At 39.5% G+C, this 14,147-nt stretch overlaps 1 protein-coding gene across 6 annotated transcripts in view; it reads right to left on the bottom strand.

Moving 5' to 3' along the window:
- rbm33a (RNA binding motif protein 33a) overlaps positions 1-12,988 on the bottom strand; it is a 29,649-nt gene extending 16,661 nt beyond the window's left edge. For 3 of the 6 annotated variants that reach the window (XM_078280138.1, XM_078280140.1, XM_078280139.1), the window contains exons 1-8: positions 12,790-12,987; positions 7,598-7,679; positions 5,270-5,318; positions 4,788-4,861; positions 4,337-4,640; positions 2,266-2,424; positions 1,505-1,673; positions 1,120-1,337 (exon numbers count right to left, since the gene is read on the bottom strand). In XM_078280138.1, the coding sequence (XP_078136264.1) occupies positions 1,120-1,337; positions 1,505-1,673; positions 2,266-2,424; positions 4,337-4,640; positions 4,788-4,861; positions 5,270-5,318; positions 7,598-7,679; positions 12,790-12,808 (1,074 nt within the window). In that variant the 5' untranslated portion in view covers positions 12,809-12,987. Of the gene's footprint in view, positions 1-1,119; positions 1,338-1,504; positions 1,674-2,265; positions 2,425-4,336; positions 4,641-4,787; positions 4,862-5,269; positions 5,319-7,597; positions 7,680-12,789 lie in introns of all 6 variants that reach the window. The other 3 variants (XM_078280143.1, XM_078280141.1, XM_078280142.1) reach the window with 3 other exon arrangements.
- Positions 12,989-14,147: the final 1,159 nt, after the last annotated feature.

Below are 14,147 nucleotides of genomic sequence, written 5' to 3'. Positions count from 1 at the left end.
TATTCTGTCTATAATGGAGTGGAAATTTCTAAGTGACCCCAAACTTTTGACCGTGTGTGTGTGTGTGTGTGTGTGTGTGTGTGTGTGTGTGTGTGTGTAAATAAGTGAGCTATAGCTATTAAGAAGAAGAAAAAGTCAGCTGTCTGCTTGATAATTGGCCAGTCTGTTTAAGCTACCAAACAAACATGCCAGTGACCAAATTAGTTACGTAGTTAAACATACAGTATGTTGTAAAAAGTACGAGCTCATTAACAGCAATCAGCAGAATGTTTGTGGTGTTGGCATATTGTCCATCTGTCATTAAATATTCATTTTCAGTGTTGATGTTTTGTTTTGAATTGTACAGCATATTATCAATGAATAAAAACAAAATAATGGAGAGCTGGAGTAAAATGTCATGCAGCCTTGAGAAAAATCGCTTGAACACAATGGTATAATGGTATACAAAAACAACATAAAAAATGGAAATGTGGCATCTTTGACGTCACGTCCACAGGAAATGATGGTAACAATTACACCTGGCCCAGTTCCGAAATTTGATAACCTTCCACTTTGTGACTGAAGATCATCACTACTAGTTCTTTTTATGTAGGTTACATGTTCTAAGTGACTTTTTCCCTTGACCTTCAAAATATCTTGTATGACCTGATAAGCCATGTAAATCAAAGGATTAAATGCTTGGAGTGATATCTAATAATAAAAGCCCACAAGAAACTAAATCCAGGGCAAAGAACAAATTTAATTTTGTATAATACTGTCTAAATGGACTACTGCCAAATGAATTGCTATAATCCATATATCAACATAGATAAGGGGGAGCAGAGTGTTTTGACTTTTGTCATGCGTAAATGACCATAGCTTTTGAGGTCTTAGATAGTGAAGAGAGCAGCACTGAATAAAACACATCAAGTACAAAGCCACCCATTCTTGTAGTAACTGACAAATACAGGAAGGTAAAAAGTCAAGCCATTTCAAATCATCTTATCCAGTGAAGCTCTTATGCTCTTTTTAGCTTCTCTTCAAGAGGAGTGGTTCAGTGTTGAGTGATGCATTACTCAGTGTAGCCACAAAGATTATCTCTTTGCAAGGGTTCAGGTGTATGACTGTACAATGGTTTACCTGCATGCCCATGTTTCCCATCAGGGGGAGCCTCTGGCCAATCATTCTTCCTCTGTTTCCTCCTCTAAAATCTACCATTCCAAATGGTGGGAAGCCTCCTCTTCCTCTGCCTCCTCGCATTCCTCCTCTCATCCCTCGGCCTCCATATCGGTTTTGTTTCTTTTGCCGTTCTTGTTCTTCAAACTCCATCAGATCTTGCTTAGCCTTCTCTGACAGTTCTAATGATAGGTAGAACAGGAAACCAGAACACTTGTACATTAACCAAAAAGTACAGGTTCAAGTAAACCAATTACAGTGTGGCGCAAAGATCAGAAAATATTTGAGAATTCACTCTGGTTGTTATTGAATAAAGGATAAATATAGCCCAGCCAGAAATAATTTGTACCTAGTGTTTCAGGGATAATCCTCCTGTTACTGCCTGCATCAGCCAACCGCACAACGGCGCCATCCTTTCTCTCAGATTTAAACCTTATGCGACCAGACTCTTCATCTTCCTCATCCTCCTCGTCCGATTCCTCCTTTGTCTCTTCTTCGGGCACACCTTCATTTTCAACCTGAGGACATTTTCAGAGGTTAAAAACAAAAGTGTTTAACTTCATCATGGTTTTCAGTGCATCACAAAGTCTCCAATTAGATAATTAATCTATTAGTTGATCGAACAAATTTGAACATTAACATTTTTCAAATAATCAATATAATCAATATATAGTTTAAGTAACTTTTTAAGCAAAAAAGGCCAAAAGTGATCTAGTTCCAGTTTCTAAAATGTGAATATTCCCTTGCTTTCTTAGTCTTCTATAACATTATACAGAATATCCTTGGGGTTTGAACTGTGAGTCAGACAAAACAAGACATTTGAAAATGACATCTTTAGTTTTAGAAAATTGTGACTATTTGAAATGTAATTGACCAAGTGATTAACAGATTAATCAATAATGAAAATAATCTTCATAGTGGTCAACATTTAACACTGAATAGCATTCTTCAAACCTTCTGCATGAACTTATAAAAGTATGATAACATTTATTAAAATAAAATTAACTTCAGACATTAACCTACACTGCTTTGAATGCACCACATAACTACAGAGCCCTATGTTCACACACTAAACGATGATGGTATGAAGTACGGAGGGTGTCAGCACACCTCCTCTGTGTCAAAGACCTGAGAGCCCTCGGCTGTGTCTTCCTCCTCCTCTTCCTGCTGCTCTTCTCCCCCTACCTCCCTCTGCTCCTCGGGGACCTCCTCCTGTTGGACTCCATGTTTACCCAGACGCTCATCATCATAGGTTTGGTATTCATCATCCTTTAAAGATTACATGGATAACACATATTGATTAGTTTAAGTGGTAGCAACACTTTGATAAGGATCAGAAATGGCTGACTGCTTCAGCCATTGCTGGAAAACAATCTCTCTTGGTGTCTGTGCTGAAAATGAAAAATCTATTTATGCTACACATGCTGTTATGATGTACGGCAAATATATATGAGGGTAGGAGATACATGGATGAGTTCAACTGACATCCAAGAGCACATTTTATGAATATAAATGTACAAATTTTTTATCTAATCTGAGTGGCTAAAATAAATACAAGGTGGCTCTATGATATGTATACTTGTGAGTATCTGTAATTTAAACAAAAATACATTTTACCTTTTTAAATGAAAAACAATCATACAGAGCATAGAGGCAAACATTAAAATGTTATGGAGAGGATTTTGGGGAGACACCATGTAACCCCCCCTCCCAACCCACATTACCATAACAGTGGGAGCAAGGCTTCATTTCTATTCCTGACAGCATTTGAAATTCAATGAGATGTAAATGTTTGACATGATATACAGAAATGCAGGCACGGATAAAAGCACTCCTCCCCAGTTCTAATGATGGTGAAAATATCATTGACTGACTGCTCGCAAATCACTTTTGTTATTGGCCGCACTGTAAGTCCATGACTCCATGCCAAAACATTTCACAGACAAACATTCTGGGAGATGACAAATCAGTTTTACTAAGCCACAAGAAAATTCCAGTTCAAGTCATCATGCAATCATTTCATACAATTCCAAATACACATCTCAGTCATTCCAGCAAACCAACAACCTCATACTACTGGTATGGGAGTTGCTCCTAATTTAAACATTCTATCTGCATAACACCCTCTAACAAAAACTCACTGCTAAATAAGGTTAGACTGTAGGTCACACCATGGTGTTTGGTGTTGCGCTCCATTAACCTGCCAAACAGCAGCACATATTAATGCAGAAAAGAAGAAAAAAAAACACTCAGCAAACCAGACGAATGGACAGGCTGCCCCAAGGGAACACAACAGCTTAATCCTTTAAACTGTTCCACATAGTACTCAATGAATACCACACAGAGTAAAATGTCAAGGCCAGGAGGTTTAGTGACCTTGTAAACAGTTATTACACATAACACAAATCCAGACATTTCCCAAAATACGCATACACTTGTGCCGCACACCCTCAGTAAGAAGGTCAACATCTTATCTTTGTTTTGAAAAAGGAGGTAGGGCAATATATCTCTGTCAGGTGCCAAACACCATCACACCTTGGTAAATGGACCATAACGGACATTTGCACATGGATCTGGTCTTATCTTTGATCCTCTTAGTCCTGGCTAAGAGGGAAGGGAAAGGAATAAAAGGGAAACTCGCATCAATCATTAGAAAACTGTATAGGGTGTCCTCAGGAAGGTCAATAATCTTTTCACCTGCATGAGACTTTATCAGATCCAGTCTAAAGCCAGAGATAAAAGCCCCCCACATTAACCTCCGCCGATTGGCAGCACATCTCCCCAACACAAAGCAGCTTCTTACTCCCCCAAAGATACAGGGCCCAAGGTCACAATGGCACGGGGATTTGGAGGCGACAGCAGAGCATTAGCTCATGCCAAACAAGCTGTCAACACAAACTTTGTCAGCAAGATGGAGAAATTAAATGGCAAGAAGTGATAATGAATCTAATCCTCCCCTGTCCCAAAACGCCAACCAACATCTCCTTCTTCTGAATAGGTTCTTAATCCCGACTGTCCCCTTGCCGGGAAAAGAAAACTGATATTATCTCTTTGATACAATAGAGTTGGACAGAAATAAGAGTGGGAGGAGGAGGAGGTGTGTGTGTGTGTGTGTGTGTGTGTGTGTGTGTGTGTGTATCCACAGGCTTTTATATGTGAGTAAGCAAATGTGAGAACTCACTTGAAATTCACCATCTATGGGCTCATTGATTTGGATGTCTAGCACTTCATCCTGGTAGCCATCGTCACCCTCAGCTAGCTCTCCAGTGTAATCCATTTGTTCATCAGGCATCTCTGCGTTGTCCTCTTGGCTGTATCCCTGTGTGTACTCCTCTTCCCCCTCTTGTTGGTACCCCTCCTCGTCTACATCACCTTTTCCACCCAGGTTCACAACGTCATCTGTGTAGTCTGCTTCCTGCGCATTGCCCTGCTGGTCATAGGATGTGCCCATGCTGTATGTGGCATTGAGGCTCACATCCTGACCACTGAAAAACAAACAAACATTCGGACTTTGCAGAAAAAAGTGATGCAGTACGATAAAATATGCAAAATTTAAATCTTAACTCTGTCAGATTTAAAACTGAAAACATTACAAACTTGGCACAGACGTAGCACTTATGTCATTAGCTTACCTCATATTTACATCTTCATCATCACTTTGTAGGAGGTCATCATTCAGCTCTTCATCGGACACTTCTGAGGGATTCTGAAACAGAAAAAAAGAACCATCATGGTGTGCTTTAAAATACTATTCTACTCTTTCTCCGTTGTGTTTGTCCGTGTGTGAGGCGTGGGGGCAGGGAACCACCTCCAACCCCAAAGGATGCTCTATTCCCATGTGGTGAAGGCAATCTGGGCAGGTCAACACAGTCCTTTTATGTCCACTGTACTTCCTCCTGGTTCACATCAACAGTTCCCCCCACAGAGGAGCCACCTGCTACAAGTCAACTGTTCACTTTAATTTTCTAAATATTCTACCAACACCCAATGTTTTGGATATTATTTTCAATTTCCTGTGTGTAAGCATAGACAACATAATGACAATCCAAGTGTTTTTTGGCACCAAGTATAAAAATCAAAGTAAACAAAACGGTGAGAGTTTGTATTATCTTACCTTTTTACCTGACAGCCAATCCTCCTCCAACAAACCCTCTTCCAAATCACTTTTGAGGAGAAACAACACAATAACAAGTTAGCTGAGTCAGATAATGGTGCAGAGTTATTTCTATTTACAATTTATGGTATTGTGCATATAATACTGTGCTTGTTTTCACTGTATGTCCCAGTGAGGTCTATCAACTGCTTTCTTTGTGCATGACTTCTTGCCTGTCAATAACCTTAAAACGGATCAAATCAAATAATTAATTTCTTACACTGCACTATAACTTATTATTGTATTTGTATCTTATTCTTTTATAGCCTGTTTTATTTTCATGACCGTTTTTAATTGCTCTTTAATGTTTTATGCCAGGTAGTTTAAATAGCCTTGTTGCTAAAAAGTGCTACAGAAATGAAGTTCCCTTGGCTTGCCCTACAACCTCAGCCTGTCAGTCAGTCACCAGGGCATATGGACGCTTTTGTCTTGTGCCGGTCAGTCAGCCACCAGGGCAATAGAGAACACCCGTTTGTCTCAGAAGTGTAACATTACTGCACGGCGATCTAGCTATTATGTGTCTGCGCGAAGTTTTGAAAAGCGTAACCACACTTGTGTCCGCTTTACCCGCATTGCCGTGTCTCACTGTGACTTTAACAAACTGCAGAGGCAATGTAGCTTTCGCTCCGTCAGCACCACAGCTCTGCGTGTGTGTCAGAGCTGAGCCCCACTCTCTGTGAAAGATCCAGAGAGGATATGGCAAGCCATTTTAACATTTAATAGCTAGACTGGATATTTATTGCAGATATCCACAATTCAACTCTTCCTAGTCAAATAGAACAATTCAGATATCCACAATGACATTCTTCCTATCTACAATTGTCATTTCAGACATCCACAACGTCATTCTTACTAGTACAAATGACGTCACGTTTCCCATTCATGTGTATGGGGCTTTCAATTTCAGATATCCACAACGTCATTCTTCCTATCCAGAATGAACATTCCAGATATCTGCAATAGAATTACTAGGAAGAACTCCCATTTTAGATATCTACAATACAATTGTTACTAGTCAAAACTAAAGTGAGCCATTTTGGCATTAATTATTATCTTTTTGCTTAACGTCAAACACTGTGTTAGTTACTATTTCAGATATATAAAATTACATTCTGGATGGACGGCATTTCTATTATAGATACCCACAATTGTATTTTTCCTAGTAAAATTGCAGTTGTACGTATCCATGATGACATTTTTTACTAGTCAGAATGTATTTTGGATAGTCAAAATTACAATATAGATATCTGGTCATTAGAGTTTTGACTAGTAACAATTGTATTGTAGATATCTAAAATGGGAGTTCTTCCTAGTAATTCTATTGCAGATATCTGGAATGTTCATTCTGGATAGGAAGAATGACGTTGTGGATATCTGAAATTGAAAGCCCCATACACATGAATGGGAAACGTGACGTCATTTGTAGTAGTAAGACTGTCATTGTGGATATCTGAATTGTTCTTTTTGACTAGGAATAGTTGAATTATGGATATCTGCAATAAATATCTAGTCTAGCTATGAAATGTTTAAACTGCCAATAAAAAAAAACGATTTTTAGATCTTTTATTTAGTTTTGACCAGTACAGTCAAAGTTGTAGATATCTTGAAATACAATTTCTACTAGTTAAACTGTTCTTTAATTACCATTCTAACAAGTGAGAATATAATTTTATCCAGTAAAAATGCTTCACTATTGATAATACTGTGCAATTTCACCAATGTGCAATATCTGTATACTGTTCAATATCATTACTCCACACTGCATATCACACTGTATATAAAACCATACTTATTTTTATTCTTAGAACTGTGCACCGTATGTGTTATGTATCTGAAATTGGTTGAGCTATGTATGTGTGATAGATATCTGTAAAGCAAATACATTCTGTGATAGAAAGGACACTAACATTATATCCTGGAATGTAATCATAAGATATATGAAGATTTTTAAGAAACGATTGCAAATAAAGCAAACTGTTGCTGAAAAAGGAACTACAGGCTGTATTCACTTAGGTAACGTTACTGTTGACAACTTTTTCCAGCTGTTCATTCACCATATCCCAGCCTCCCACCTGCTGAAAGAAAATTCTAGCGGAAACACTGTATCTCATGAAAAGTTGTTTCGTAGATGCATGGTTTTTAAAGTATAGTGATGTTTTGTTTATAGGAAGATAGGAGTATTATGCTGCATTTAACAGGTTTGGATTTTGACTACCTTAGCAGATTGTAAATTACATACACTACAGTCCTCTTGTTTTAGAGAAATTAGAACATGAGAAGACGATTTACCTCTCTAGATCATCATCATCTTCACCTCTCCTCCTGCGTAACCGCTCAGCACCAGGTTTGTCATATTCATCAAAGTCATAATCTGCAAAAGAAAGGCAGGACTATACTAATATTCACCATCATCATAGGCTGATATCACTCTGTCCTGCACAATTTGATATGTAGAGACTATTAGCACACAACATTGTTGATTCAGATTGGCATGACCATCATACCAATCTGAATCAACAACTTGTGCAGCAAGTACACAAATGCCATGTGTACCAACAGCAAGGAGAAAATATCAACCAAAGGGCACGATTAACTCACACATCTTCTAGGAAAAAATGGGAGGGATAACCAGAATGATGACTCCACAGACATTCCCATTCAAGTTATCTCACATAATACGACACCATTTTGTAAGCAATCCGACAATAATAACTGCTCTATTTACTTCAACAAAGATTTGCATTGGTTCCCACTGCGTGCATGGCTTTTCGGACATGAGTGCAACAAATACTGATAAAAGCAAATTACTTAAATCAAGAAGTCAAATAATAAATTGTTACTACTACTAATAATTATATATCTAGTATTTTAGATACCAATACATTTTTAATTGCTGTAAAAACAGATCTTAAAATGTACATTTAGCTAAATATTTTGCCAGCTAGATCAAATTGTTTACATACAGGATATTCAACCTTTCAACATTTGTTTCATTATAATACATGTGTTGTTCCAAATATTTGACTGCTCTCTTTACAGATTTTGTATCACAGCTCCATCGTGTAATTTTTTGAGTTGATTCTTAGCAACAAAAAAAAACCTTTGTTCTTTCACAATATGTGCTCATTCATGTGTAATTACTTCCACCAACTAATCAAAGTATTCTCGTAAGCGTAGAATCTGCCAATCAGAATACATACGAGCGAGTCGCTTGACTGACAGCTGCCATGTTGCGCCTCCATCTTTAAAATACATTAGCCAAAGAGGGACATACCTCCGCCTTTCGTGCTTTTACACTCAGTGGCACCGTGACGAATGCCAGCCGGGAGATTACTCGCGACTGCCGGCAGATTTGAAAGCCTGTTCAAAATGGAGGATCACACCTATTCTCAAGGACATGTAACGGAGTCGCCAAGGAAGTTAAAAAGAGAATTAAAACGACAACGCTACAGGCAAAGCAACAAGACCAAAGTTAATATTGGAGTGGCTTTTCAAGATGGAAAGAGCTCATAAAAAGGAGCAAGGATTTTAAAAAGGGACGCCGAAGATGCCTGCTTTCTTCTCAAAAGGTAATTCTGCCTATTTGGGTAAATTCACAGTTTTATAGTTGCTTGGCTAACTATAGCATGGTTGTGCATAACTCTAGAACGACATCTAGGATACTTTTCCTCGCATCAATGATGAAAAAGCATTGTCTACCTTGTAACATAAACGTAATCATATGTGTCGTAATTTCCCTGGCAGACAACTCACATCATGTGCAGTTGTAACACAGACTAGGCTACAGCTAGAACAGCTGCGTGTAAACGATGGAGATAAGAGCTAATTTCAGTTTCATTGACATTGTTCATACTGCTCAGAGAAATATATTAAAAACACAAACCTCCGTTCTTCTCTCCTACGCTGTAAACATTGCCTTACACTATTAATCTCGTACAATATACAGATTAACGATAGCACTGATACTTTACTAACATTAGCTTGCATATGTTTGGAAACCTGGAAGGAACACTCACAGACGAAGTCGTACTTCTTGGAATAATACGGCCACCGTAGGAGTTAAAATGTGCACGGAATGGGAGGGGCTAGAAAGTAATATTCAGTTGGTTGTCATATACAATTTCACCGCTAGATAGAAGAAATTCTTACACAGTGTAGCTTTAAGGAGATACGTATATCGATGAATGTAGCTTTAAGGAGATAAGTATATCAATGAATATTTGATATAAGATTACAGTTAAATACAATTCCTCAGCAGTTAGTAGTTGCAAGCTTGGTCTATGACATGGTTAAAGATCCCATGGCATGACTTTTTTTGGTTTTTCATTATGAAAAAAGTACCTGGTACCTGCCAAAAGGTACTTTTTTGTATCACCTCCGTCGAGGTTCCAAGCGAGCAGAGGCGATACCAAAAGGTGATGTGAAAACCTGCAGACTACTGATTGGTCGGAGAGAATCTTCACTAATCACTGCATCATCATTGCTAGCGACAGACGGGGGTTTAAATGGTTTAGCCAGCTGTGTTTTTTTGCTGCCTCCAGCTTCTTTTGAAAACAAAATTTGTCTTCTGGCTGTGGCAACAGCCACATGCTGAGAATCAAAAACAACACACATTCGACGTTCTGTGTGTGTGTCGCGTTTGGTCACGTCAGTTTCCTGCGGCGTCACTATGACGACCAGCCACGCTCTCCTCACGCATGAGGCGGTAATAAATCTGCAATGGAAAAAGGAGGACGGGGCACTGAGGCCGAGTCAAGCTGAGCTGAGTCGAGCAGGTACCACGTAGTGGAAAAACGCCATAATATGAGTTCCCCTAGTCTGCCTATGGTCCCCCAGTGGCTAGAAATGGCGATAGGTGTAAACCAAGCTCTGGGTGTCCTGCTCCGCCTTTGAGAAAAAGTAAGCTCAGATGGGCCAATCTGGAATCTTCCCTTTATGTCATCATAAGGGGAAAGGTTACCTCCCCTTTGCCATCCCAGAGAATTTGGGCCACCCATGAGAAAGATAGACATCATGGCTTGCAAACAAGCGAAGCATGGCAGTTGGTCAAGGCCACACCCCCACCCTCCACCTTGCTCCGCTTCTCTCCTCCTCATTAGTATTTAAAGCTACAGACACAGAAATGACACATCCTAAGGAAAGCTCATTGGCCTCTAAGGCCTATATAAAAGCATCCAAAAAGCAGCTTGTCATAGGACCGTTAAATTCTTGCTTCTCCGCAGAATGTTTTGTTTGTATGATCCTTGGAGATTACAGCAACGAACGTGTTGAGCATAAATGCCTTTGTGCGTGCGTTCATGTCGTTTACTCAGAAGGAGATCCCGGTCTGCATCGCCTCAACATGTAGTCACAGTTTTTGAGAGGTGCACGTCAGGCTACAGCATAGGGTACAGCGTAGGGTCGGTATCTACACATACCCAGGGTCCGAAATTAACACTGGCCAAGCACCAAATGTGGGTACATTTTCCATTTGGCGAGTAAATCTCAGAGGGCTATCCGCCACAGGTAAATGTTTGTACCAAAATAGTTATGTTTTTCGGCCTTCATTTGGGTGAAGCTGCAGCTACTTCCTTCTGTTCCTCTGCTGTCTGCACGTCGGAGCTTTGCGGTGGCGGCATTGTCTCCTGAAACCGCTTGCAGGGCCGACACAAGTCTACAGTGGCCAGCACCGGGTATGTCTGAGCCCGTCTCCACCGCGTCCACCTGCAAGGTTGTCAGGTGTGTGTCTGCCTGGAATACTCTATACGCAAAAACATTTTTAAATTTTTTTATTTTTGTTTTAATAATATTGTTTTTAACCGTTAAAATGATAGTAGTAGGTCAAAATTCTTATTGTCGTTTAACGGTTAAATCATTAAAGGGGTGATAGAATGATTATATAGGGTATTTCACACTGTTCCTTAAGGTCTCTAACATTGGTTGGGCTGAAAATGCCACCGAGTTGACGTTGGGCTTTGTTGAGATTCGCCCGTTTTCAGCAGCAGTTTCAAATTGTGAGATTTGCATAGGAAAGGGATGTCAATGGGACTTTGAGGTACTATGTATGCCTATTTTACCCACGAGCTGTCATAATTCAACTATGACAAGGTAAACTCGGTTTTGCATTCTATCACCCCTTTAACATCCCTACCAGCAGGACTTGCAAACCCAAACCGGAAAGTATATGTATGCATGTATACGTTACAAAAAATTGCAATTTAATATTTTGGCCAGTAAAAAAAAAATTATGCTTGGGCGGTGGATTTTTTCATCGACCCGCCAGTTGGCCAGTGAATCAAAAAGGATGACAATGTTACAGTGTGCCAGCAGTATACAATACCAGGACCCTGAAACCAAAGCAACTAAATACATTCAGCCAGCCATTCATTTTATTATTTACACATGCGCTTTTACGTCAAAATGTGTACCATGAAAAAGGCATATTACTGGCTTTAAGACGAGGTTATGGACGGCCAAGATTAAGTTTAAAACTGTTGGTCTAACACTGAAGTTTCTGTACTTGCAGCTCTCGAATTACTCCAGACCTACCCAGACATAAACTGATAAAGCTGCACCATTAAAAAAAAACAAATATAGATATGTTGTTAATTGCAGGACAACAGAGAAAAATATCAGTTATATGAACATGTTTGCTTGTTAACTAACGTTACCCCAGGAGTGCTAGTTTTATGTGTTCACAGGCCTGATGCATGTTTTCACATGAACATATCTTTAATGATAAGTGACATGCCATATAACTTCTGATAGTAACTATAGCCCATTGCTAATCAAAAACGACGAAGCAAATGTGGAATACAAACACCGCGTAAACTGCGTCATATAACGTTACTGGCGCCCCCCAAACACATATGCAGTCGCTAATTCAGTCCCAACCCTGGCGACAAGGACAGACAATAAAACAACTGTTAAGTTATGTTAGGTAACAGTTAACGTTAATGTTGACAAAATGCCACGATGCATATTAAGCCAAATAACTGCGTGTTCTTTCTGAATGTTTGCCTTGTGCGGAATCGGATAGCTTCTATTAGCAATGCTACAGTGGCTAACGTTAGCTTGCATTTGAGCCCAAACACCCGACTTTATGGAGCCATCAATCCCTTTAAAACATAATTTTAGCAACGTAAACACTTCAAGAGTAACGTTAACTTTTAACATGGCAAACGGGACGCCAGAAATACTCTCGATCAGCCATTCAAGTAACGTTAACGTTACGGAACGTTATTCTATCTGTTATAACGTTAAAGTTACTAGCGTTAGGTAACGTTACGACCGTTCGATTCAACGTAACGTTCTGTTTACAACCAAGAGTGTCATTGTTTGTTCAAGGTAAAGCTAATTTAACTATAACGTTAGTTAACCACAGTGCAGTATGTGGCCTAGTGTTTTCAAACCCTGTTAACATTAGTTAGCCATGTTAGCTAACTTAGCTACATAGCTAACTTAGCACTGTCGACAAAGCCGCTGACATAAACGTTACTCACCCTGAGCGTTGGCTGACATGGTGCAAGGCGCGTCCCGCTTAGAGTTTGATTACAAAGCCGGAGAGTGCATTTAATCTTTAGTATTACACCATTTCGACGGTACAAAACGTGAGACTACAAAGGGAATAGCTTCTATGCGGCAATGACTTCCATTCACGACCAGAGTCCAAACATGGCCGAGGTGTGTTTGCTGCGATGATGCATTGTGGGTCTGCTGTGCTTGACAGGTCAGGTAAACACAGTGGCTGATCATTATGAATCTGACTTGTGTCTGTGTTTGTTGTGGAAAATACTTGTTTGTTGCATACTGTTGGATAGGTTATCGGCTCACAATATTGCTTCCATAAACACGTGCCTCATTATTGGCTTAAGAAACGGACACCTATAGATGATGAAGCCTCTTACTGTATATGTTTATAAATTCTAGTAGGCCCACAGGTAGGCTATATGTTCTTATGAGTTTCTTCTTTTTAAAGGGGTGATAGAATGATTATATAGGTTATTTCACACTGTTCCTTAAGGTCTCCTAATAGGGTATGTAACATTGGTTGGGCTGAAAATTGCCTGAATGCTATTTTATGGACCCTTAACTACCCTGTGAATATTGGCCTATTTGTAACAAGAGCTTTTCTTCCAAATATGGTATGCTCATGAATATTTAGATGAGCTGCACGCTGACTGGTTTGAGCGAACCACATAGAAACACATTGGAGACGAGACAGCATGTTTCATATTTCAGACACTGCAAAGTTATACATCGTTTGTCTACTATTTCGTTATTAAATTCACTTCTAAGACTTTTTTATGCGATAAATCAACTATATAAAGCTCAAATATGGGCCGTTTTACGAAAATGTATGGCTAATTTCAAATTTGGTAAGACGTGTCGGACTTTAGGAGCTCCACACAGTCTGACGAGAAAGCGGCAAGCTCAATACCCAGTGAAAGTCACCGTTTCTCGGTTACTTACTACCGGGGCTCGGGGCTCCGCGGAGCTAGCCGGCTGCCAGTTGCCAGCATAACTAAAGTATATTTACAGTTAGAATTTCGTCACGCCACTTATATATCAGCTACCCCAAGGTCTTATAAAGCTAACAATTGTGTCCGATTTCAATTTGATGCATTTTTGTGAACACGAGGGGTTTCGTTAGCTGCTAGTGTCCCTTCAATCCTATGTGTACAGGTCGCGGCTAGTTAGCTACACTTTCGGCATAACTATCGTATATTTACAGTTTGAATTTCATCACAACATGTATATCACAGCTCCCTAAGGTCTTAACAAAGCTAACACTTTTGTCCGATTTCAATTTAATGCATTTTTGTGAATTTTAGAGGTCTTGTTAGGAGGAGGCAAGCTA

Source organism: Sander vitreus, chromosome 22 (assembly GCF_031162955.1).
Source record: "Sander vitreus isolate 19-12246 chromosome 22, sanVit1, whole genome shotgun sequence".
Lineage (NCBI taxonomy): Eukaryota > Metazoa > Chordata > Actinopteri > Perciformes > Percidae > Sander > Sander vitreus.
The sequence above is the reverse complement of the archived record's forward strand: the minus strand, read 5'-3'. Positions and strand labels throughout refer to the sequence as shown.